Here is a 21,861-nt window from a genome sequence, read left to right on the forward strand (position 1 = left end):
GACAATTTTCTGCTGAAAATTTCCGATTGATCTATTTTATCTACAAGAATTAAAACTTGCCTGTTCAAATGTTCCACAGCCCACCGTGACCGATTTTGGTAGCCTCCTTTACTTGGCCAACAGTACAAAGTCCAAAGATACTCCGTTTAGAAATGAGAAGCATCAAATCCTGACATTTATGCCAATAAATGTTTGGCATTTAGGGTGGTTAGTTGGGGGTCACATGTCAACTTTTAACAGCTCTACCAAACAGTGAATTTTCTTGAACTTTTCAAAACATTTTCAAATGATCCACTATCTCACCAAAAATCTAAGATTAGCGAAGAAGAAAAAAAGAAAACTGATTTATGCACGAGAACTTTTCTCTTTTTCTTTTTTCCTTTACCACTAATCATCTGATGACCCCTCAGATTTATATTCCGTGTTGGCATAAAAAATAAATAAATAAAAAAAATTAAAAAACTGGATATAAAGTAGTTTAAACTACCTCCACATTCAGCAGCTACAAGAGTAACATGCTGCTCACACACTGACGCTTCACTATTAATAATCGAATGATGTCACACTAACCAAACAATTACAACTTGTAATTATTATTATTATTATTATTTTTAATTTACTGTCTAAATACCTTTTTTTTTCTTAAATAAAACACCCCCAAATTACCTTCCACCAATGAACAGCTAAACCTTCGATAAATTCGACGGCCGTGCCCCGATCAAACGAGCCCCCCCCCTCCCTCCCTCCCGTGTCACATGACCAAGGAAATGGCATCGCGTTTTAATTTCCCCGGAAGTTACCCATGCGACTTCGAGGCGCACCGGTATGCTGCACACGGCAGAAACATCGCACTATGGCCTCGCGCTGAGTCTCCTCACACGACAGCTGTGCACACACCTAAACCGGCAATCCGTCACCATCGACGCCTTGATCATGGACCCCCGGTCCAGAGGCTTTTATCGGGGCCATCGGAGTTGTCAATAGTACTCCCGAAGTACGATATTATTTGATTTTGTGAGCGCTGTCACTCGTGCACGCCGCGGGGATTTAAACCGAAGTGACAGCTGCAGAGCTCCGACTGCCGGTTCAAGCTAACGAGCTTTAGCCGAGAAGGGCATCACTTTTTTTTTTTATTTTTCCTCGCTGGAGTAAAAAAAAAATATAAATTAAATTAAATTTAAAAAAAAAGAAGCGACAACACCGCTGCTTTCACCCCCCCCCGGAGGACTGATCAGAGGCTCGACTCCCCGAGTTTCCACCTTTTACAACGCAGCCGCTCGTGATTCCTGGTAAGAATAAAAACTTGGCTTCGGGTTTTTTTTTTTTTTTTTTTTTGTCAAAGGCATCCATGCTAGCGGCTAGCAGCTAGCAGGCCCCTTGCCGGCTGTTAGTCCACTTTAATCCTGCCCGGAGCACGAAAACGGGTAAAAAAAAAACAACAACCCCAAAAAACAAACTAACCCCATTTTGATGTGAGTGTTTAATGTCCGTTCAGCGGCTGCTTGTTACTTCTTTAAGAGTCGTTTATCTGAGATGACCGACGACCGTTTGGGCTCCTTTCATCGTTGCGCTGCGCGAGGTAACGGTTGTTAGCACGGGAGCTAACTCGGCTAACTGGTTCAAAAAGCGATTTGTCCGAGACCCGAGACCCGCTCCTTCATGACTTTAAACCCGATCTTATTCGCCCGGTTCGCGCGGTGTCCCCCCCCCCCCCCGGGACAGCGGTGGATCCCGAGGCCGGTGGGTGTGCTGTGATGTCGGGAGGAGCTCCGGGCCTGTTGATTCAGTACCAGCTCCTCGCGCAGGACGCGGCTAACCACCGCTAGCTCCGCTGTGACTTCACCTCGACACCGAGCAGCGGGCTGTTTTCTGATCTGTTAGTTGTTCGGGCGTCAGCGCTTCAGCCGTCGCGGTGAACCTGTGAACCCGCCCGACGGGGGGGCTCCCCGTGTGCGCGGAGGTGACCCGCGGCCTCTTCGGCCACGTCGCGTAGTCAAAATACCTGCGATAAGCGGGACACGTAACGTTAGCCGGACGGTTGGCTAACGGTTTTAAACCCACTTCGGCGCTTGTCCCGCTAGCGGGCCGATAAAAAAAAATGTTTTATTTAAATTTTATTTGTCTCGTATCTTTTGACCGTATCCATCCCAGAGGACCTGTCGTGGTTTTAATCACAGACCGTAAAGCCGGTAAGCCGTCGCTACTCGTACGGCAGCATTGTGCGTCGGTGCCCTGTCTAAATGAAGCATGGCACTAGCTAGCAGCTAACGATAGTTCCTCTGTCAGCAGGTGGATGTTGTGTGACACGTCTGCGTGAAGTGTTTTATTAGTTGGTTTTAATTTTTCTTCATCAATTCCAGCTTGTTCCTTTTACTAGTTTCTGCACCATCACGTTCACAACAGTCTTTTTTTTTTTTTTTTTTTCAACCCCCCCCCGGCGAGACAACTCCACTGAAATGGACACCGCTGTGTGAATGTGTTATTTGCACTGTGTTAACACAGTGAATGAACTTTGACCTGAGGTATCCATTTTCTTAAATTCACTCAAAAACCGGACCAGTCCGAGTGATCTGGCGGCACACGTGTTTAAAGCTTGTAGGAGTTTTTTTTTTTTTTTTTAATATCCATCACAGACATTATTCTACTGAAATGAAAGAGGGGTTGTTGTTTTTTTTGGACGGAGGATAATGAGTCCATTACAAAATGGTGTGAGCAACAGATCTTTGTGGGATAATGACAGTAATAGCTCATAAGACCTAAAGCATGAGCAGTTCCATATGAGCAAGATTTTGGGAGGTGGTGTTATCATAGGCGAAACCACAGACCACACCCTCCCTGCTTGGTTAGATGTTGCCACACTAAAGGTTCATGTCTTCATGCAGTGCTGTGTGATAATGAAAACTGGGGGGATGCAATTATAAAAAAAAAAAAAAAAGAATATGTGCTATGACATTGTTTTGTGTTCAAAATCTATTTTTAGCTGAATGCAATTGATTGCAAGTAGTGCTAATACAACTTAATTTATGAACTCCTTTAGTTGGCTTACAGGTTTATCATTTTGACGTGTACTATAATAGTCAATATTTTTTTGCAATAAACAGAGTCCAAAAAGAAAAGGCTCGATCTGTTCTGGGTTTTCCGTGAATATATCCACGTATTCTAAAATGTGGGTTTTCAGTTTCCATCCATTTTGTACATCCTTCTGAGCTTCTCTCTTAAGGATAACATAAACAATATCCAGCCCGTCTTTGTTGTTCTACATTGTACATTTAAAAACCTATTTTTTTTTTGTCCACTCCTTATTTATACCAACTCGCTAGCCAAACTACTTCTTCCTTATACTCTGTCGCATGAGCTTAATAGTGGAAAATGTGCAGTAACGGAGTGTAATTAACACATAACAATACACATAAATACGATTGTCATGGTGATGACATTCTCTCTGCTAAGTAGTAATCAACAAATAATCAAAGTATTTAATAGATATTTTAGTAAATTTGCTCCTTACAGTTATTTCGACGTTTGTTGCTCCTCTCCTCCTCAGAAAGGCTGGCAACACACCGCCACCCTGATGCAGACCCATAGCAGAACGTGAAATGAACAAACCACCACAGCCTATAACGGGACCCACCTCTGTCCCAAACCCAGCCCCTTCCCCTGGATTGACACAGGTGAGACTCACTGACTAACGTCAACTCTACATTTTAGTAGATTTAGAGTTTGGTAACATCCGTTTTCCTCCCATTTCCTCCTCTCTCAAGGCTGCCTACGGCCCTGGACAGCCCACTTCTCTTGTTTTTGCCACCCCTCCACCTCCACAAATGAACTCTGCACCACAGCCAAGACAGGTATTATTCACAGCATGATTTGTTTTCTCTCAGTTTTTGCTTTCAGTGTCTTAGTATGGGATATGTATGAGAACGCTTTCTTTCCCCCTTGTAGTTTTCTGACACGGCTTCTCCGGCTATGAGGCTTTGGCTAAATGTGTGTTATCTCCTGTTTGCCATCTTTCTCCTTAACGTCAATCTTGACTTCTTTCCTCTCTTCTGATGTCCTCCCAGTTTGCTGCAGGGCCCCGTACCTTACACCAACAGGTACTAACACCCCTCTCTTTTTCATTTATCCCCTCTCTCCATAGGTTAATGCATGCTTTCAAATCTAATGTTGTAATGTTGTAGAATTAGATGAGAACACTATAGATTTATTAGTGTTAACTTTTCCCGAGGTTTACTAATATTGAATCTCACCAGCTCATTCCAGAAATGCGTATTTCTCCATAGCAAGTTGCCATTTTTTAGTTGATAAGTCTCCATTTTTTAAAAGCTGAATTTATCTGGGACTTATTTGTTTTTTATTCATCCCTACATGCCCGCAGCTTTTTTACCCCATACTTCGCTGCATTTAAAAGACATTGTCCCAAAACCAGCGTGATATGAAGAAATTACCGAGATTCACTGTAGTTTCATTCAAAGATCATTTATTTTTTTACATTCAAATCAAAATGAGAATAGGCTTTTTTGCCACCTCAAATTATCCTAACATACATTACCTGCAACAAGAACAACCTTAACTTCATTGCATGTCACACTGTGCAAGATGAGTTTAATACCATCTTGGTTTCAGTCTGTGTCAGACTGCATGATATCAATCTGACTCGTGTCAGATGAATGTCTGGTGAATCATATCGCTACGATGAAAAGTTAAAAAAGAAAAAGAGTTGAGAGCAGAGGCGTGTCATCAGTTTGTGTCAACCATCTGCGGCGCTCTTTGCATAAATGCAACACAACAAGGTTTTTTATTTGCCAGTGTAACACAAACTTTTTTCCTTTTGTCTCCGTCATTTTGTGTTTGTGTGTTTTTTCAAAAATGTTATGTGCAACATGCACCAGCCACTATACTCTGCATCAGTTCATGATGTCTTCCTATTGGTTGGTTTGTAGACATGTGATTGTCACACTGTAGGAATTTCGCCCTAAATTTCTTACACTGTGAATTTTGTTGCTGGCAATTTTTCGTCACCAAAGCTCCAAATTAGCTCTTTGTGGGCGTGTCTCTCAGTGCAATCTATCCCCCTATTTCTATTGATGATCACAGATTTGACCTCATTCCTCTCATGTCAGCTTGCGTCTCTGACAGCCCAAAAACGCACACTGAAAAGGGACATTGACGGGTTCAGCTTAATACCTGAATATTAAAGTGAATTGATCTTTGGTTACCTGCAGCATTTAATACCAGTGTCTGCATGCGCCTGCAGCCCTTAAACTGCTTCTTTATCCACTCAGAAGTGGGACCCGCAGAAGTAGAAGGGGGTCCTGGTTCTGTGCAGACCTGTACAGATTTGCATGTGCATCCATGCTTGTTTGATCTCAATGTTCATGGCTGCAAGATAGACTTCTGCCTCTCATAACTTCTTTCTTACACCTTGTAATTTCCTCTTTCCTCATTGTCTCTAGTCCTCATTCTCACCTTAATCTCACTCCCTCTCTTGCTCTCTGCTTATGTGTTGCGCGGCTGAAGGGTGGATACAGAGCGCTACAGGTAACAGCTTTTCTCTTCGTCCCTCTCCTCCTAACTTGGGCTAACCTCAGTGTGGCAGGTAGACATGACTTTCTGTACAGTTTAGACTCCATGTTACCCAGAAACTGAACTTTCTGTACACATTAACAGTTGCTAAGAGTGCATTGCTTCCAGCTGATGTAGGAATGTGTTCAACTGCACGCACGCACACACACACACACGCACACAAGCAAAAATGCTGCAACATTTTAACACGTAGGTTAGGACTGCCACAGTTGAGACACTATGTGCACCCTCGGAGTTTTCTCCTGTTAATGACACATTCTTCTTTCCCTTCATTCCCCCTCATCTGTTCTCCAGAACTATTATCAGAACCGACCCACCATGGCCACCAGTGCTCCGAGGGTACAGACCAGTAGTGGCCCTCGGCCTGTTGGACCGACTCACGTCTACCCACCCAGCTCCCAGATGATGATGATTTCCCAGCAGCAGCTGCCTTTCGCTGGCTCTCCTCAGGGTTACTTCATCCCCCCTGGACAGGTTGGTGCACATGTATTACTGCTCTACCCAGCAACCCGCTCACATAGTACTGAGTGTATACTGGCTCAAATACAAGACAGTATAAGACATTTGTTTTAACAACTGCCGATATTCTCTTTTAAATAGGCTACTACCTGCTTTGACACAGTGAGTTTATTACAGTGAGTTATAGATTGTTTGTAAGGAAGGCACGCAAATTTCTACATGTCATTTTGTGGGCTGTTTTATAGAGATAATGTGATTTAACAAATTTTATGAAGCCCACTTTGACATCCAAGCTGTCTGATGGCTCATGTAAAATGCTTTGTTGCCAACAAATTCTTGTTGAAAGAGTGAAACGGAATTATCTTTCCTGCATTGAAGCGTTACTGCTCTCTCACAATATCACTATGGCAAGATCAAATAAATAATCATTCTGACTGCTTCTAAAAGTCTGACAAAAAATAAGTGAGGATGTGACTGATGAAGAATTTAAAAACCTGTTTGGGCAAGCTAAACAAATGTGCCAATAACTTTGTGTAGAAAAGGGTCATCTTATATCAGGGCCAGTATGGTGGCCAAGCTTTGCCATTTCAATTGTTTATTGTTTATTTTGGTTCTGCAGTACCGGGCCCCTTACATGCCTCCTACCCAGCAGTATCCTGTGACTAGCGGAACGGCAAGCTTCTACCCAGGAACGAGCCCTGCTGAATACCCCGGTTATGGTAAGGGTTTTCACCCAAGTCACCAAGCAAAACCACAAACATGATGTCACTCTAAATGGGTGAAATCTGAAACACTAAAATCCCAAAGAGATTTTAAGTTGGAGCTGTAGTTGAATCCATATGCTCACCTCTTTGTCCATAAGGTGGGCCTGTCGTGGTTTTGCTTGGCTGGTTGGTGCATATAATGTCTCTCTGGGTCAAAACACGGTTGTACGTGGTGAACTGCCAGTTGCATGTCGTCTGGCTTGTTTCTGCTTCGGCATGTGTTCTTTCTATCTGCAGTCTCACCTGACACTGCCTTACAGGTTCCATGAAATGGCTCTGAGACCACATTTTTCAAGTCTTGGGTGGAATTTAATGTTATCACTAATAAACATAAATGAGTTTTAACAGCAGGTAGAGGAAGGGACGGAAAGAGGAAAATGTAAAGCAAAAAGCTGGGCCACCACTGCACTTTTTAGGTGAAATTTATTTTTATTTTATTTTATTTTTTTTAAATGACACCCAAACACACCTCTGGCCTGTGTTACTGCTGCAAATGCTATTTTTCCTCAGGACAAATGTAGTCATATGGATTTTTTTTTTTTTTTTTTTTTTTTTAAATTTATGATGGACTTGGTGGGTGCAATTAAAACATCATATTGGATTGGCTTATTACACACCCTCGAGTGCAAGATAATTCAGTGAACAAAACTTAATACGTTTCCAGGAAGTTGGGCAATTCAAAAGTTGCAATATATTGGCATGTAAAAATGAACTGCAGCCAGGAACACAAGGTAAGATTGCTGTAAAGGCATTGTTCATTTCATGGGACCTTCTTAACACCCTGCTTCCTCTGGATCCTCTCATTAACTCATTCTGCATCTGTCTCTTCCTGCCCTCTCTCCTTCTTTCCTCCCTCTCCCGTCCCTCACTCCCTTCCTCTCCTTTGCTGCGTTGGTTCAGAGCCCTCTCTTGCTGCGAGGGAGAGGCGGGGTGGTGGGGGGAGAGGGGGCGGGCGAGAGAACGGCCGTCTCTCTCTCCACGGTGCTTCTCTCACCTCCCAGCGCTACCCCGGTGAGTAGTGTGTGTGCTTGTGTGGTGGTCAGCAGGCTTCAGTGGCAACAATCTCGGTGGCACTTCCTGTTTCTAATCGTGTTGTAAATGTTTTTGTTTTGGCAACACGCGCGTACGATTTCACGCTCGGATGGTCCTCAGTGTGTTGGTCACATGCGTAAAATAATGGGAATTGAATTGTAATTGAAAAAAACAATCATAGGACGCACACAGAAAAGAAAAATGTCTTTAAATATTTTTTAATAGAGTAGTGAAACCTTACCAGAATAATGGAAAACATGCCCTGGAGAATATCAGAAAAGTTGTATAATCATGGTAATAATCTAAGTAATGAAAAATTTGAAATAGAATTTAGTCACGTGTTAATATATGGCTCGATGTCTTTTCATCTGCAAATGACCAAACCTTCACTTATTGGGCTCCAAATGTTTCTACCTTTTGATGTTTCACGTGTTTTAGATTTGTTTTAAGTTCTGTTTTTAATGTGATAAAATAATACATTTCGCAATTTATAGTCATGAACCATGAAGTAAGTTGGCAGACTCTATTTACTACAGGACTCTTTAACATGCTGCCTCTGTTCGACTTTCACAGTCTGGATGTGAAGGTTGTTGCTCCTACGGCCTGACAGCAAAACAAAAGTGGTTCAGGTCCATTAATCATGACAAAGTCAGATACATAAATCCATATAAACAAGATAAAGCAAGAGAAGGAAGCTAACATAAATGTAACAATCCACATACAGAAACAACATATATTAAAACACACAGATGATATATGTTTAAAATTAAAAAAAATATATATATATATATTTCATTTGAAATCCACCAAAAAAAAAGTCTTGTCTTTTTAAAGGTTAATTTACCCTTGAATATCTAATCTTTCCCAGACTCAGAGATATGACCAGACATGACGTAGTGGTGACACTGGAAAGCACAACACATAATTAAACCCGCAAATTAGTTCATGTATGAGGGGCAATCAGAAAGTTCAGAGACTGCTCCTGTGGCGCACAAGTAGAGCGCAGAACAGATGCACAGAGAGCAGGGGGAAGCAATAATTTTCAGAAGTACTCCAAGATGCATCACTTGATCAACATCAGCATCTGTTACATGCATTTTTGCGAGCAGTGATGTGTGTGCATTGGCGACTTAAGCAGAGACTGCACATCAAACTTTGTGTCAAACTCAAAAATGCTTTAGAACGCCTTTCCAATGAAGCCTTGAGTCTGGCTTTTGATTGGCGTTCACATTTCAAAAGGGGCAGCATTTCACTGTCCAAGACAGAAAAAACACGAGTGAAGTCAGGAGCGACCAGGCAGGATATCTTCTCTGGGTTGTGCACCGTGAATTCATCCCCCAGGGTCAGACTGTCAACACAGAGGTCTATTGTGACGTTCTGAGGCGTCTGAGGGAAAATATTCAGTGCAGACAACCTGAACTGTGGCGCAATGGCACTTGGGATTTCTAGCATGTCAGCCCCGCCTGCTCAACAACACTCGGACTTGGGATACTTACTCGCGCGCAACATGAGCCGTCTCTGCACCTCTTGATTGCTCCTCGTATGTAATGTACATTTTTACATCCACAAGTTTATACTTGTCCTGACATGGTCTGTGTTTGGTTTTTGTGTGTGTGCAAGGAAATCTTTAAAGTTGCACCTTGAAATGCTTTTTACAACAAATACATCCACATATCCCACAAACTACCTTTCAGGGTTTTCTTGGGGGAAAAAAATTGCAAATACAGCATTTGTGATTATAACCATGTGAAAAATAAAATCTTGGGAATCCAAACTGAATTTTATTTTAGTGTTTCACTTCGGTATTTTCTTTTTGTTCATGTTTTTTTTTGTTTTTGTTTTTTTTCACTCTAACTTTACAGCAGGAGCGTACTATCCAGCTCAGCCACAGTACTCTCCGTCTGTCCAGCCTGCACAGGTCATGATCAACCCCGCCCAGCAACAGCAACAAGCCCCGCCCCCTCAGCAACCACCTGCACAGTCACAAGGCCCACCAAAGAGGGAACGCAAACCGGTAGTGTGTCCCAACAAAAGGGCAGCGGACCTCTTGTCTGAGGTCAAAAAAAAATTGAATGGAGAGACAGTGTATTGTGTGTTGAATGTGGAACTTTCCCTTTTAGCTGAAAATAACAATAGTTTTTGTCATGATAGGTGGCAGCTATAGATCAGAGTTGACAGGATAGTTACATACTGTTTGTATTATAATGTTGGACACATGTTTTGAGGAAACGTGACCAATATTTGTCCTTTCTCTGATAGATAAGAATACGAGACCCCAACCAGGGCGGCCGTGATATCACAGAGGAGATCATGTCTGGTGGAAGGTCCACCACCACACCGACCCCCCCACAGGTAAGGGTTTGTTACTTCTGAATGACGAGGTTGTACTGACTGATTTAAACTCTGTCTCTCAGCAAAAATGGTTGCGTGTATAGATATTTCTCATTTATTGTTTTACTGATTACAAGTAATCATACCACATGATTGTGTTACTCAAGGATTAAATATATAGTTTTCCTTATCTTGTAAATCTAAAGTGCTGTCAGCTGTTCTGTACTGAGTTATGGTACTTTATGTGTTAATGTCAATTAAAAGCACAGTTAAGGACAGAAACTGGTGAAACTCAGGTCGTAAAACATTTCATGAGGCTTTCCTGGTTTTTATTTTGTCTTCACCCGTTGTCAGTTTGTGCAGTTGAATAACATGTTAGAGAAAAAAACAAATCCATTTTGTAAGAAAGTAAACATTTGAGTTGGTTTGTATGAACCAAGTACGCATTGTTGGAAAAAAGCAAAGCACCTCATTGGATTTCTTTAGATGCCATTGTCCTGACTTGTTTATTTTTCACAGAGGTGATTGCATGCTTTCAAGCCCAATACAAAGCCAAAGCAAATATCCAGAAATATGCACTGATGTTATGAGCTGTGGTTACAATTTTAGGCTAGTTATTTTTGGATGCCGAGAAAATCAAGTAAAACATCAGAGACACTTTTTAAATACAGTTTGTTAACAGTACACATTACACCCGGAATGTGTGTAGATGTTTCTAATTAACAGACAATGTGGTGTTTTTCCATTTTAATCAATGACTATACAACAGTCCTAACCAATGCTTTGTGTTTGTAGGCCTCCATAACAGATGTAAGTCCTGCACAGACCAATGGTGAAGTCGTACCGCCTGTCACTACAATGACAAGAAGAGGTGAGCACATTTTCTCAGTTTTTGGTCTGTTAAAAAAATGCGTGATGGCTGTATTCCATATTTTCCTCATTGTATGATTCTTTGTCTAGATGAAAACATGGAGCTCCCTTCTAGCGCTGAAAGCCCTCCACTTCCTGCTCCAGCAAATGCAGAGCCTGTGGTGGAGGCCAAACAGGAAATGGACAGCCAAATGGCACCGCCGATTGAGGTGGCTGCACAATCTGCAGTCCCTACAACTGCTACTGAGGTGCCGTCCCCGTTGATGAAGGACCTGCAGCAGTCTCCTCCTTCCCTCCCTGCAGGAACAACATCCACTACTCCGGCTGTGGCTGAAAATAAAGTCAGTGCTAACGTTGGTGACACTGTAGATGCTCCTGTCAGACCTTCAGCGTCATTAGCAGCACCAAAGCCACCTATGAAAACGGAGGAACCAGAGGTTGCTCCAGCTCCAGCTGTGAAGGCGCCAGAAAAGGAAGAAACAAAACCAGAGGAGGTGAAGAAATTGGAAAAAGAAGAGCCGGTGGCCAGCACTAAGTTGGAGCCTGCAGCTGAGGTTGCAGCCCCACTTATACCTATTGACGTGGCAAAAGAAGAAACGACTACAGAGACAGTGACTGAAGTCACCCAGCCTCCACCGTCTGTGCAAGAACCTGCTGCTCCACAGACCCAGAATGCTGAGCTGAGCTCCGAACCTGAAGCCACACAAGTGGAAATCACAGAGCCTCTTCTCTCCAATGGCCTTCCTCAGGAGACTGAAGAACTGTCTGAGGACATGACTTTTTCAAACACTACACCGCAAGACAAGCCAGACGCTTCTCAATCTCAGGAATCCAAACTGGTGGCTAAAACAGCAACATCAGCCCAGGAGGAAGAGGAGGAGGAGGAAGAGGAGCAAGAGGAGGAGGAGCAAGAGGAGGAGAGGAGGAGGTGCAAGAGGAGGAGGTGCAAGAGAAGCAAGAGAAACAAGAGGAACAAGAGGAGCAGGAGAAAGAGGAGGAGGAGGAGAAAGAAGAGGAGGAGGAGGAGGAGGAGGAGGAGGAGGAGGAGGAGGAGAAGGAGGAGAAAGAGGAGAATGAGGAAGATTGTAAGAAGAAAACCGAGGAAGCCCCTCTTCCTCCTCCCTCTGTTAGCTGCCCAGAGGAATCTACTATGCAAGGTACGGTGGAGATGTTTCCTGCTTGCATTTAACACGTGTCCTGTTGGTTCTACGTGAGATTTTAATGTGAACTCTTTATCCTTCATTTGAAGCTGCTACATCTGTGCCAAAGAAGAGGAAGAACATGAAAGAGTTCAACAAGAAGGAGGCCATTGGAGACCTCCTGGATGCCTTCACAGAGGTGTGTATTAGTTCAGATGACTCTGTGTAAGAGCAGTTTCAGCTATATCAACAATATTTGTGAAGATGTCTAGACTCAAAACGTTGCTTTCTCTGAGGTGTAGATTATTATAACTCTTCTCTTCCTGTTTGCAGGAGCAGGGTGCCAAGCCTGCTTCTGAACCCTCGTCCACTCCGGCCAACCCCCCAGCTCCAGCTGAACCTCCCGCTGAAGTGGCAGACGAGACCTGGGAGGAGAGAGAGGACAAGCAGAATGCAAAGCCTGACAGGCCTAAAGCCACAACTGAGCCAACTGAGCAGAAATACCAGTACAAAGAAGGTAAGTTACGGTTTTGTGCCGTTACATTGTAACAGTTGTTATTGGGCTGTTCACCTGTAGACACTGTATGTTGATGATGTAATGATTATGCAAAGTTCATATACAACTCGTCATATTAAGACTAAATCTATGTAACATTTTATTAAATAATCCTAACACCTTTATTGTCGTCAGACCAACATTGTTATTTTTTTCCAGTGAATATGAATCATTTTTTTTTCCTGTTATAGCTTAGAGATGTTTTCTTAAAAATAATTAAGATGGAGTGCCGGTACACTCATGCACTTTTCTAATCGACTGAATCAAGTATTTGGTCAACTTATGCTGCCTACACCCATTGTAGTGCCTTGTTATTTACTTAGTAAAATCATGGATAAATTCAGTTTCACTATACATGAGCGTAATTTTGAATCTTTGCTCACCTATAGATGGCTTTGAGATTTAGATCATTAATGCTTAAAGACAACTGCTTTGCAGGGTGGAATAACGGGCTATTTAGATTATAGAGCAGATCCATCCATCAATATTTTCAAGCATCCTGTCGTCCAATTAAAGACAAATTTCCCTGTCATCATACATGGTACAGAGCTGTCCTAACTTGAGTTTTAAGGATGTACATTTAATCCCCTGCATTCACACCTCTCTCGTACCTTCCTCAGAACAATGGAAGCCAATAAACCCAGAGGATAAAAAGCAGTACGACCGGGATTTCCTGCTGGGCTTCCAGTTCATCAGCGCCAGTCTGAACAAACCCGAGGGCCTGCCTCTCATCAGTGAGGTGGTCTTGGACAAGGTGGGTGTTCTTTAGCTTCACTAAAAAAAAGAAATACTTAAAAGCGCCTTACTTTACTTAATTTAATGCCCTCATAATTCGTTTTTGAATATATCATGCAGCTTATGGAGGAACATGCTTTCATGGCATTGTTTTAAAATTTTGTGTGAGCACATTTTACCTTTTAAACTTCAGGTGAACAAGACTCCACTGCGGCCTGCTGACCCGGCTCGACTGATGAATGTTGGTCCTGATTTTACTCCGTCATATTTGGGGAATCTTGGGAGCAGATCAGTGGGAGGACCACGAGGCCCGGTAAATTAATTTCTCTCTTTTTTAGGGTAGTTTCTTATTAAAGGAAATTCTCGTCCCTTTTTCATAAGCAGAGTTATGTAATAATCGTAATTCAACTTTTTGTTAATTGTTTCTTTCCTCTAATTTGTCTAAATATGCAAACCCCTCCCCCCTCCTTTTAGCCCCCTGGCCCCCGTCGCTCCCAGCAGGGTCAGCGGAAAGAGCCCAGGAAAATCATCATCAGCAGCATGTCCCTCAACGACGACGTGCAGCTCAACAAGGCCGAGAAGGCCTGGAAGCCTTCTGTGAAGAAGTCCACACGCAGCCGTGCCGCGGAGGAAGTCGAAGTAGACGACACCGAGCAGGGCAAGACTCAAGAGCTGTTCAAGCGTCTGCGCAGCATCCTCAACAAGCTCACACCGCAGAAGTTCCAGGAGCTGATGAAGCAGGTGACGGAGCTGACGATAGACACGGAGGAGAGGCTGAAGGGAACCATCGACCTCATCTTCGAGAAGGCCATCTCAGAACCCAACTTCTCTGTGGCCTACGCCAACATGTGCCGCTGCCTTCTGGGGGTAGGTCCTGTGAATGTGTCTGAATTTTGTTGGTTTTTTCATGTGCTCCAATGATGACCAATGATTTTTTTGGCCACGTGTCTGGGCCACTGAAATATCATGATGGTATTGAGGAACTGAAGGAGCCCACTTTCAAATGATCATGAAAATATTTTGAATATAAACTACTTGTTCCATATGAATACTGCTGAGGGAAAGACCTGCATTAAAATTCCCCATTATATTCAATGTTGTCCTCCTCCAGTTGAAAGTCCCCACCACAGACAAACCAGGACTGACTGTGAACTTCCGCAAACTGCTGCTCAACCGCTGCCAGAAAGAGTTTGAGAAGGACCAAGACGATGACGAGTTGTTTGACAAAAAGCAGAAAGAGCTGGAGGCTTCCAAAGATGTAAGATATGTTTTGGGTTTTCTTCTGTTACTATTAAAACCAACACTTCCTCTTCAGACTAAGCTGACCCCTTGAATACAACACTAAGCACAAACACCTTTTTGTCATCTGTTCTCAGGACGAAGAGCGTGAGCGCTTGAGGGTGGAGCTGGTGGACGGCAGAGATCAGGCTCGACGCCGCTCGCTCGGTAATATCAAGTTCATCGGTGAACTCTTCAAGCTGAAGATGCTGACAGAAGCCATCATGCACGACTGTGTCGTGAAACTGCTGAAGAATCACGATGAAGAGTCTCTCGAGTGTCTTTGCAGACTGCTCTCCACTATTGGCAAAGACCTGGACTTTGAGAAGGCCAAGGTGAGTACAGCATTAACACAGATGGAAGTCAATGATGTTCATAAACATCTGCACATTAAATTGTCTCCCGTGATGACTTTTATTTTTGTGCCACGTGTCTGGACCACTGAATATTAGTGATGAGTGACAGATCTCTATGTAAAACAATATTATTCATGTGCATCTCATCATTTTATAGTCATCGTTCATAAAAGTCTTTCTTCTCTCTGTAGCCTCGCATGGATCAGTATTTCGCTCAGATGGACAAGATCATCAAAGAGAAAAAGACTTCATCCAGAATCCGCTTCATGCTACAAGACGTGTTGGACCTCAGAAGGGTAAATATGACTTCATCCACAACAGTATGCAGCAATAATGAGCTGACAAGCATTTATATAGTATTCCTTTTATTGTGTCTGGATTCAGTCACATTAGAATCCTATATATGGTTGTGAAACGACTGGTGTTGGAATGTTTTGGATTGTCTTCCATCCACAGTGTAACTGGGTGCCTCGTAGAGGAGACCAGGGCCCGAAAACGATTGACCAGATCCACAAGGAGGCAGAGATGGAGGAGCACAGGGAACAGATCAAAGTCCAGCAGCAGCTCCTGTCAAAGAAGGAAGGCGGCGGCGGAGGAGGCGGAGGCAGGATGGGAGGCAACATGGGGGGCCGAGGCCCTCACACACCAGGCAGCCGGATCAGCGTGCCTCAGGACGAGGGGTGGAACACGGTGCCCATCTCCAAGAACAGACCCATTGACACCACCCGCCTCAGCAAGATTACAAAGGTACTTGAATTTGGTTGCTTTTAATTCTGCCGTGTTTTTTTTAGTTGCACAATAAGTAATTGTCTGAGTCTCGCATACTTATTCTGACCAAGACTCTTCAGTACCAAATTGTTTTTAACCAAATTATGTCAGATGTTGATGTATGTACCGTGTTGGTTTCCCTTAAGCCCGGCGCTCTGGACTTCAACAATCAGCTGTTGGCTCCAGGTGGCAAAGGCATGTGGGGCAGCTGGGGAAAAGGCAGCAGTGGAGGAAGTGGCGCTAAACCAGCGAGCGGAGAGCAGGGTAAAACACCTTCTTCTGAAAGACAGTGTGACTTTAGTGGTTGTTGCAGTGGCTTGGTTCCTAACTTATCCCTTCGCTTGTCTTTTCAGACTCCGGGCGTCCAGCGACCAGCACGCTCAACCGCTTCTCAGCCCTGCAGCAGTCTGGTTCGTTGTTGTCGACATCAGACTCTGATCGCAGAGTTCCTCAGAGGTATTCACAAGCTGCGGATATTTTCTTACTGTCATTCTGCTTTAATGCTGGGTTTTTTTTCCCGTGCTGCTTCACTTTTTTTTTTTTTTTTAGCAAATATGTTTTTTTTGGGTGTTTTTTTTAATATACATGTTCATCCATCCTTAGATGATAAAAATACTCCTGTTATACATGTTTCCATTGACACTGCATGTATACATGCTTTAAATTTGCAGCTGCAGTCCAGACAGCTTCTTGATTTATGTTGTTTTCATATAAATTGGTAAAGCCAGGAAATTTGCCAACATTTTGAGTTTTGGAGTTAAATTTGCATCACTGATTCAGGAAAACCTTCAAAAAGATCACAGAATGCACTCTGTAAACATTTTGCCAGCGCTCGTCTGATTATGACACTTCCTTGCTACTCAAATGTACTTATTACATTAAGAGCATGTGCATATATTCGGTGATCAGTTTGAGATCAGATTTTATTGCACAGTATGATAAATAAACCTCTTTTGTGTCACTTAATATCTTGAGGTCGAGCTCCAGCCGTGAACGTGGGGGCGACAGGGACAGGGATCGTTTTGACAGGTTCGATCGCAGCGAGGGACGGGAAGGAAACCAAATCACCAAGAGAAGCTTCAGCAGAGAGTCACAGGAGCGCGGTGGGAGGGGCGGAGACAGCCGAGCCGCCACCGAACCCGTGCGTCGTGTCGCCAGCATGACCGACGATCGTGACCGAGGAAGCAAAGACCGAGGAAGCCGGGACCGAGGAAGCCGGGACCGAGGAAGCCGGGACCGAGGAAGCCGGGACCGAGGAAGCCGGGACAGGGTTCCAAGCAAAGATCTCACAGGTATAAAGGAGCAAAAGTAAAGATTTAAAAGACAGAAGTTGTTGAAAGAATTATATGTATATTTATGAAATTACAACCCAGGAAGAAAGAACGATCTTCAACTTGTATTTTCCCCTTTTTTCTCTGCAGTCAAGTGTGAGAGCGCCTCCACTCCTCCTTCTCTCCCTAAACCTGCTTTGACTGAGGAGGAGGTGGAGAAGAAGTCGAAAGCCATCATAGAAGAATACCTCCACATCAATGACTTGAAGGTACGAACACCGGCGTCATGCACACTCACGTGCACCAATGTACATGTATCACCAGATTTATTAGCGCTAACATCGTTCCTTTTGTCTTCCTGTAGGAGGCGCTGCAGTGTGTGTCAGAGCTCAACAGTGCCTCTCTGCTCTACGTGTTTGTGCGGAACGGCGTGGAGTCCACACTCGAGCGAAGCACCATTGCCAGGGAGCACATGGGCCTGTTGCTGCACCAGCTCTTGAAGGCAGGGACGTTGCCCGCACAGCAGTACTACAAAGGGTGAGCGTTTAACAGGGAAACCTTTTGCCGGGACTTTTTTTTTTTTTTTGAAGTAATGAAACGAAGGCTACATGTTAAAAGTGAGACTGAGTTCTGTTTTGTTTGTGTTCTGTTTTAGGATAGAAGAGATCCTGGAGGCAGCGGAAGACATGGCCATAGATATACCTCACATCTGGCTCTACCTGGCTGAACTTATTACCCCCATGCTCCATGAGGAAGGCATCCCTATGGGACAGCTCTTCAGGTGGGTGTTGGATGATAACAATAATAACTTTTAGACAAAGTGTTGACAAAAAGGAAATAGAATCAGGCAAGGCAGATAAAATGAGAATAAAGGCCGGAGGATGTAAGCACAGGGGAAAGTAATACAATAAGATTAGCAAATAAATGAAAATGGTAAGCAGTGAACATGAAAAACACATCAAACATTTCCAAAAGCTTTCAAAAACAGAACAGTTTTGGGAAGTGTTTTAAATGACAGTGGAGACTTGATGTGTCGGGAGTTCAGCAGGTAGAGAGTTTTGCTAGCAGCGTGGCTCTAAAAGGAAATTCTCGATCACCCACAACCGTGACCTGAAAGTAATCAGGATGTGAGCAAAAATAGTTTAATCGAAGAAGTCTACTCAAGCTGAGGTCCTTTAGATTGAAGGTAAAGCCTGACGAGCATAAAAGACACGTCATCAATTTCTTTGAAAGCAGACTTGATGTCAGACACCTTCATCATCATCTCGTCATTTTCTTGTCTGTCATTCTGCTGTCGTCTCTCTAACTGTCGTGGTCTTCCTGAGAAAAATGTATGGACACATGTGATGACACAAATGTTACAGAATCACTCTCCTCACTGCAGTAACAAAGATGCCTGAATGTGACTGACAGAATTCCTTCTAAAACCAGGTTTAATAACAGCGGTAGTAAATAAACAGCTGAATAATATAGTTGAAATACAGCGGAAAGCTTCATGCAGTGCGCTTGTATCTTCAGGGAGATCTCGAAGCCTCTTGTGCCTCTGGGGAAGGCTGGCGTGCTGCTGGTGCAGATCCTCAAGTTGCTTTGCAAAGGAATGGTAAGAACATTTCTGAAAACAGCTGAGTGCACACTTTACAAGCTATTTGATTACATCATGTTGTACATTAAAAAAACAAAAGAACAAAAAAAAACCCTTTTTTTCCTCTCAGACCTCTAACAAGGTCGGGGCTTTGTGGACAGAGGCTGGGCTCAGTTGGGATGATTTCCTGCCCAAGGATGACGACGTCAACAAGTTTGTCACTGATCAGGTAAGAAACAGACGTTCAGGTTTTAGACGTTCAAGCTCTCACGACCACTGAAAACAGACACTTTTATGTTCGTTTACTCTTTTAAAACGTTAGAAGGCTTTAAGGTTGAGGAGAAAACCACTGGTAATTAGCTGCTCGGGCGTGTCCTCACGCTTCTTAATGTGTGTTTTTGAAGAAAGTGGAATTCACCACGGGAGAGGAGACGGAGTCAGAGGAAGTCGATAAGAAGAAGATCCTCAGCGGAGAGGAGCTCGGCAAAAAGCTGGACAGACTCTTCCAGGACAAGGCCGACAACCAGCGGATCAGAGACTGGGTTGAGGTGTGTGACAGTCCGAGCCATGCAGCTGGTTTGACTTCGGACTAACCTAACGCAGGGTTGTTGTTTTTTTGTCAGCATAAAGGCTGCATGATCCTTATTTATTTTTTTTATTTCTAGGCTAACTTGGACGAGCAGCAGACTGCTTCCAACCAGTTTGTGCGAGCCCTGATGACATCAGTGTGTCAGTGTGCCATCATATGTAAGTACGACTCGTACAGCATGTACAAGTTGGAGCCGTCTTCTAAAATTGTCCTTCATCTCCTGCATCATCAAACACTCTTATTCATACAAACGCAAAACACAATACGTGATTCAATTTGCAGCTCAGGAAGTAAATCTGTTACGGCAGAAGAAGTTTCATCCAAAGCTCATGGTTTGTCTTTACGAGTGTCTTGACTCCTCGTTCCAGGCGACAACCCCTACAAGATGGACGCGTTGCAGATCAACGAGAGGGCCAGTCTGCTGCAGAGATACCTGTGCGACGAGCAGAAAGAACTGCAGGCCCTTTACGCCCTCCAGGCTCTGATGGTGCGCTTGGAGCAGCCTGCAAGTGAGTGTCCTGCTTATCACTTAACCTGAGTATTGTAGAACAGACAGAGGTGGATAAAATATACACGTTTCCGCTTCCAAAGAAGGTTTTAGGAGTCTTAAGTTTTTTAGTGTTTTTTTTCTCTCTCTCTCTTTCTCTCTATACTTAATTGCATGACTGCTTTTCAGAAGCTCAGATTTCAGTGAAGCATCAAGCCAGTTTGTTCTGGGAAAAGTGTTTCATGAGAGATTGTAGGGTTGGAAGAGAAAGACGCATCCTTAGTAATAATGTCTCAACACCTCTGAGTGCTGACACTTGGTACTAATTGATATTTATCCCGCGAAGCTACCTTTTTTTTTTTTTTTTTTTTTTTTTTTTTTAAACAAATATGCGGTTACGTTTTTTTTTTTTTTCCCTCTGTCAAACTGTGGGTGAGGTGTCGATGCTTGCTCAGCACTGACCTCCGTGTTCGCTCTCTGCAGACCTGCTGCGGATGTTCTTCGACGCCCTTTACGACGAGGACGTCATTAAAGAGGAGGCCTTCTACAAATGGGAATCCAGCAAAGACGCTGCAGAGCAAACAGGCAAAGGTGTGGCGTTGAAGTCAGTCACTGCCTTCTTCACCTGGCTCCGCGAGGCAGAGGAGGAGTCTGACAAGGAGTAAGAAGCTGAACTGAAAGCTGGAGCCCCCTTTGGCGAGGCGGGGGCACTGCAGGCGTCCGTTGAGAGTCATGGACAACATTGCCAGAGAGGAAGACTCAAATCAATCCTCAATGAGGATAAATCTTTATTATTTTTTTTCTTTTCTTTGAGGGATGGACTCAGAAAACAATCATTTCTCTCTTCCCTCCCTCTCTTGCTTCCTCATTATTTCCCCACCTGCTTTACACAGCAAGTGTCCTCCATTAAATGAACTTGAAAAGCGATGCGGCAGGATTGCTGGTTTGATGAGGTGTGAAGTATCCCACATCACTACGAAAACCTTCTTCTTTTTTTTTTGGTCACAGTAAAACAAACCAACGGGCTGCTTTTTCCTCGTTCTAGACAATTCTAATGCCCAACATCCTTCCCGATCTGCAGGAAGAGAGTGCAGGCCGTGTGGGTTCCCTGATCCGTGGGTATCATCATGCCATGATGTGTGTGTTCAATCCAGACACAGCTCTCAATGTCTTTGTCCTTTACTGGAGTGTGCAGCATGACTGAAGTGTGTTTCTATTAATGATACAGTGGACAAAACGTTCGTAGACAAAATGTACATGAACTAATCTTCATTTGATGAATTGAGTTTTTAAAAGCAAAGCGTGTCTATTTTCCTGTTTCCTACCATGAACTTGCAGAGGACAGAAACACAGAGGACTGGTATTGACCTTTGACCTTGACTACTAGGGGGTGGTCTTAATGCTTCCTCTAAGCCATCCTCTCCCATCGCTGGTAGAGAACCACACTGACTGACTCTTCATCTTTACCTCTTCTATACTTCAACCTGAGCTAGAGGACACTTAATGACCCAATCACCGTTAAAACTTGAAATCTACAGAAAATTGACTTGATAAAATATATAAAGGTTAAGAAAAAGAAAAAGAAAAAAAAAGACACAGAAATGATCCGAAAGCCTTTTCTACTTTTAAGTGGAAACTCATTTCAGGAGCGTTCTGTAAATATATAATAATAATGATAATAATAAAAAAAAAAAAAACTTTTTTTTTTTTTTCAGTTTTATTTTTCAGAAACAATAAATTGCTGATGTAATTGCAGTGTCTCCTTTTACAGCAGAAACCACAGTTGTCCAGATGCAGAGAGGTGCTTTAGATAATCCATTGATTATTAGTTTTATTGGAATTTTGTAAATATTTTTTCTTTTTTTTTTTTTTTTTTTTTTTGTCGCTTTCTTTATTTAAGAAATTATTGCTTCTTTTGCATCGGAAACTGGAAAGATGAGGTCACGGAACATTGCAAATAAAGGACTTATTAAGTTGCTGAGCAGTGTGAAACGTGTTGCATGATTTTTACGGTGGTACTGGGGTCTCTGACCTCATTATCCACATTGGTGCACGTGTGTG

General features: G+C 43.3%; 1 protein-coding gene and 2 non-coding genes across 3 annotated transcripts; all 3 read left to right on the forward strand.

Annotated features, from left to right (window-relative positions):
* Nucleotides 1-817: 817 nt before the first annotated feature.
* eif4g1a (eukaryotic translation initiation factor 4 gamma, 1a) lies at nucleotides 818-21,781 on the forward strand. The gene is given in 35 exon segments (XM_069691978.1): nucleotides 818-1,289; nucleotides 3,545-3,671; nucleotides 3,762-3,848; nucleotides 4,062-4,094; nucleotides 4,890-4,928; nucleotides 5,518-5,538; nucleotides 5,878-6,057; nucleotides 6,662-6,761; nucleotides 7,707-7,817; nucleotides 9,701-9,852; nucleotides 10,098-10,190; nucleotides 10,965-11,040; nucleotides 11,130-11,954; nucleotides 11,957-12,196; nucleotides 12,289-12,377; nucleotides 12,512-12,695; nucleotides 13,355-13,488; nucleotides 13,663-13,782; nucleotides 13,944-14,336; nucleotides 14,581-14,727; nucleotides 14,846-15,082; nucleotides 15,295-15,399; nucleotides 15,560-15,850; nucleotides 16,018-16,135; nucleotides 16,225-16,327; nucleotides 16,847-17,163; nucleotides 17,293-17,411; nucleotides 17,507-17,679; nucleotides 17,798-17,923; nucleotides 18,661-18,742; nucleotides 18,855-18,953; nucleotides 19,129-19,272; nucleotides 19,390-19,471; nucleotides 19,682-19,822; nucleotides 20,284-21,781. Coding segments are annotated over 34 exon segments (5,418 nt in total). The 5' UTR covers nucleotides 818-1,289; nucleotides 3,545-3,596; the 3' UTR covers nucleotides 20,466-21,781.
* Nucleotides 14,382-14,461, forward strand: LOC138617485 (small nucleolar RNA SNORD66). The gene has a single exon (XR_011310665.1). It is a non-coding gene; the product is annotated as a small nucleolar RNA SNORD66 (small nucleolar RNA).
* LOC138617486 (small nucleolar RNA SNORD66) lies at nucleotides 15,147-15,206 on the forward strand. Its single transcript, XR_011310666.1, has one exon. It is a non-coding gene; the product is annotated as a small nucleolar RNA SNORD66 (small nucleolar RNA).
* Nucleotides 21,782-21,861: the final 80 nt, after the last annotated feature.

Source organism: Brachyistius frenatus, unplaced genomic scaffold, assembly GCF_029030835.1.
Source record: "Brachyistius frenatus isolate BFR_SWC_R1_liver_20210118 unplaced genomic scaffold, ASM2903083v1 Contig_12, whole genome shotgun sequence".
NCBI classification, from domain to species: Eukaryota; Metazoa; Chordata; class Actinopteri; family Embiotocidae; genus Brachyistius; species Brachyistius frenatus.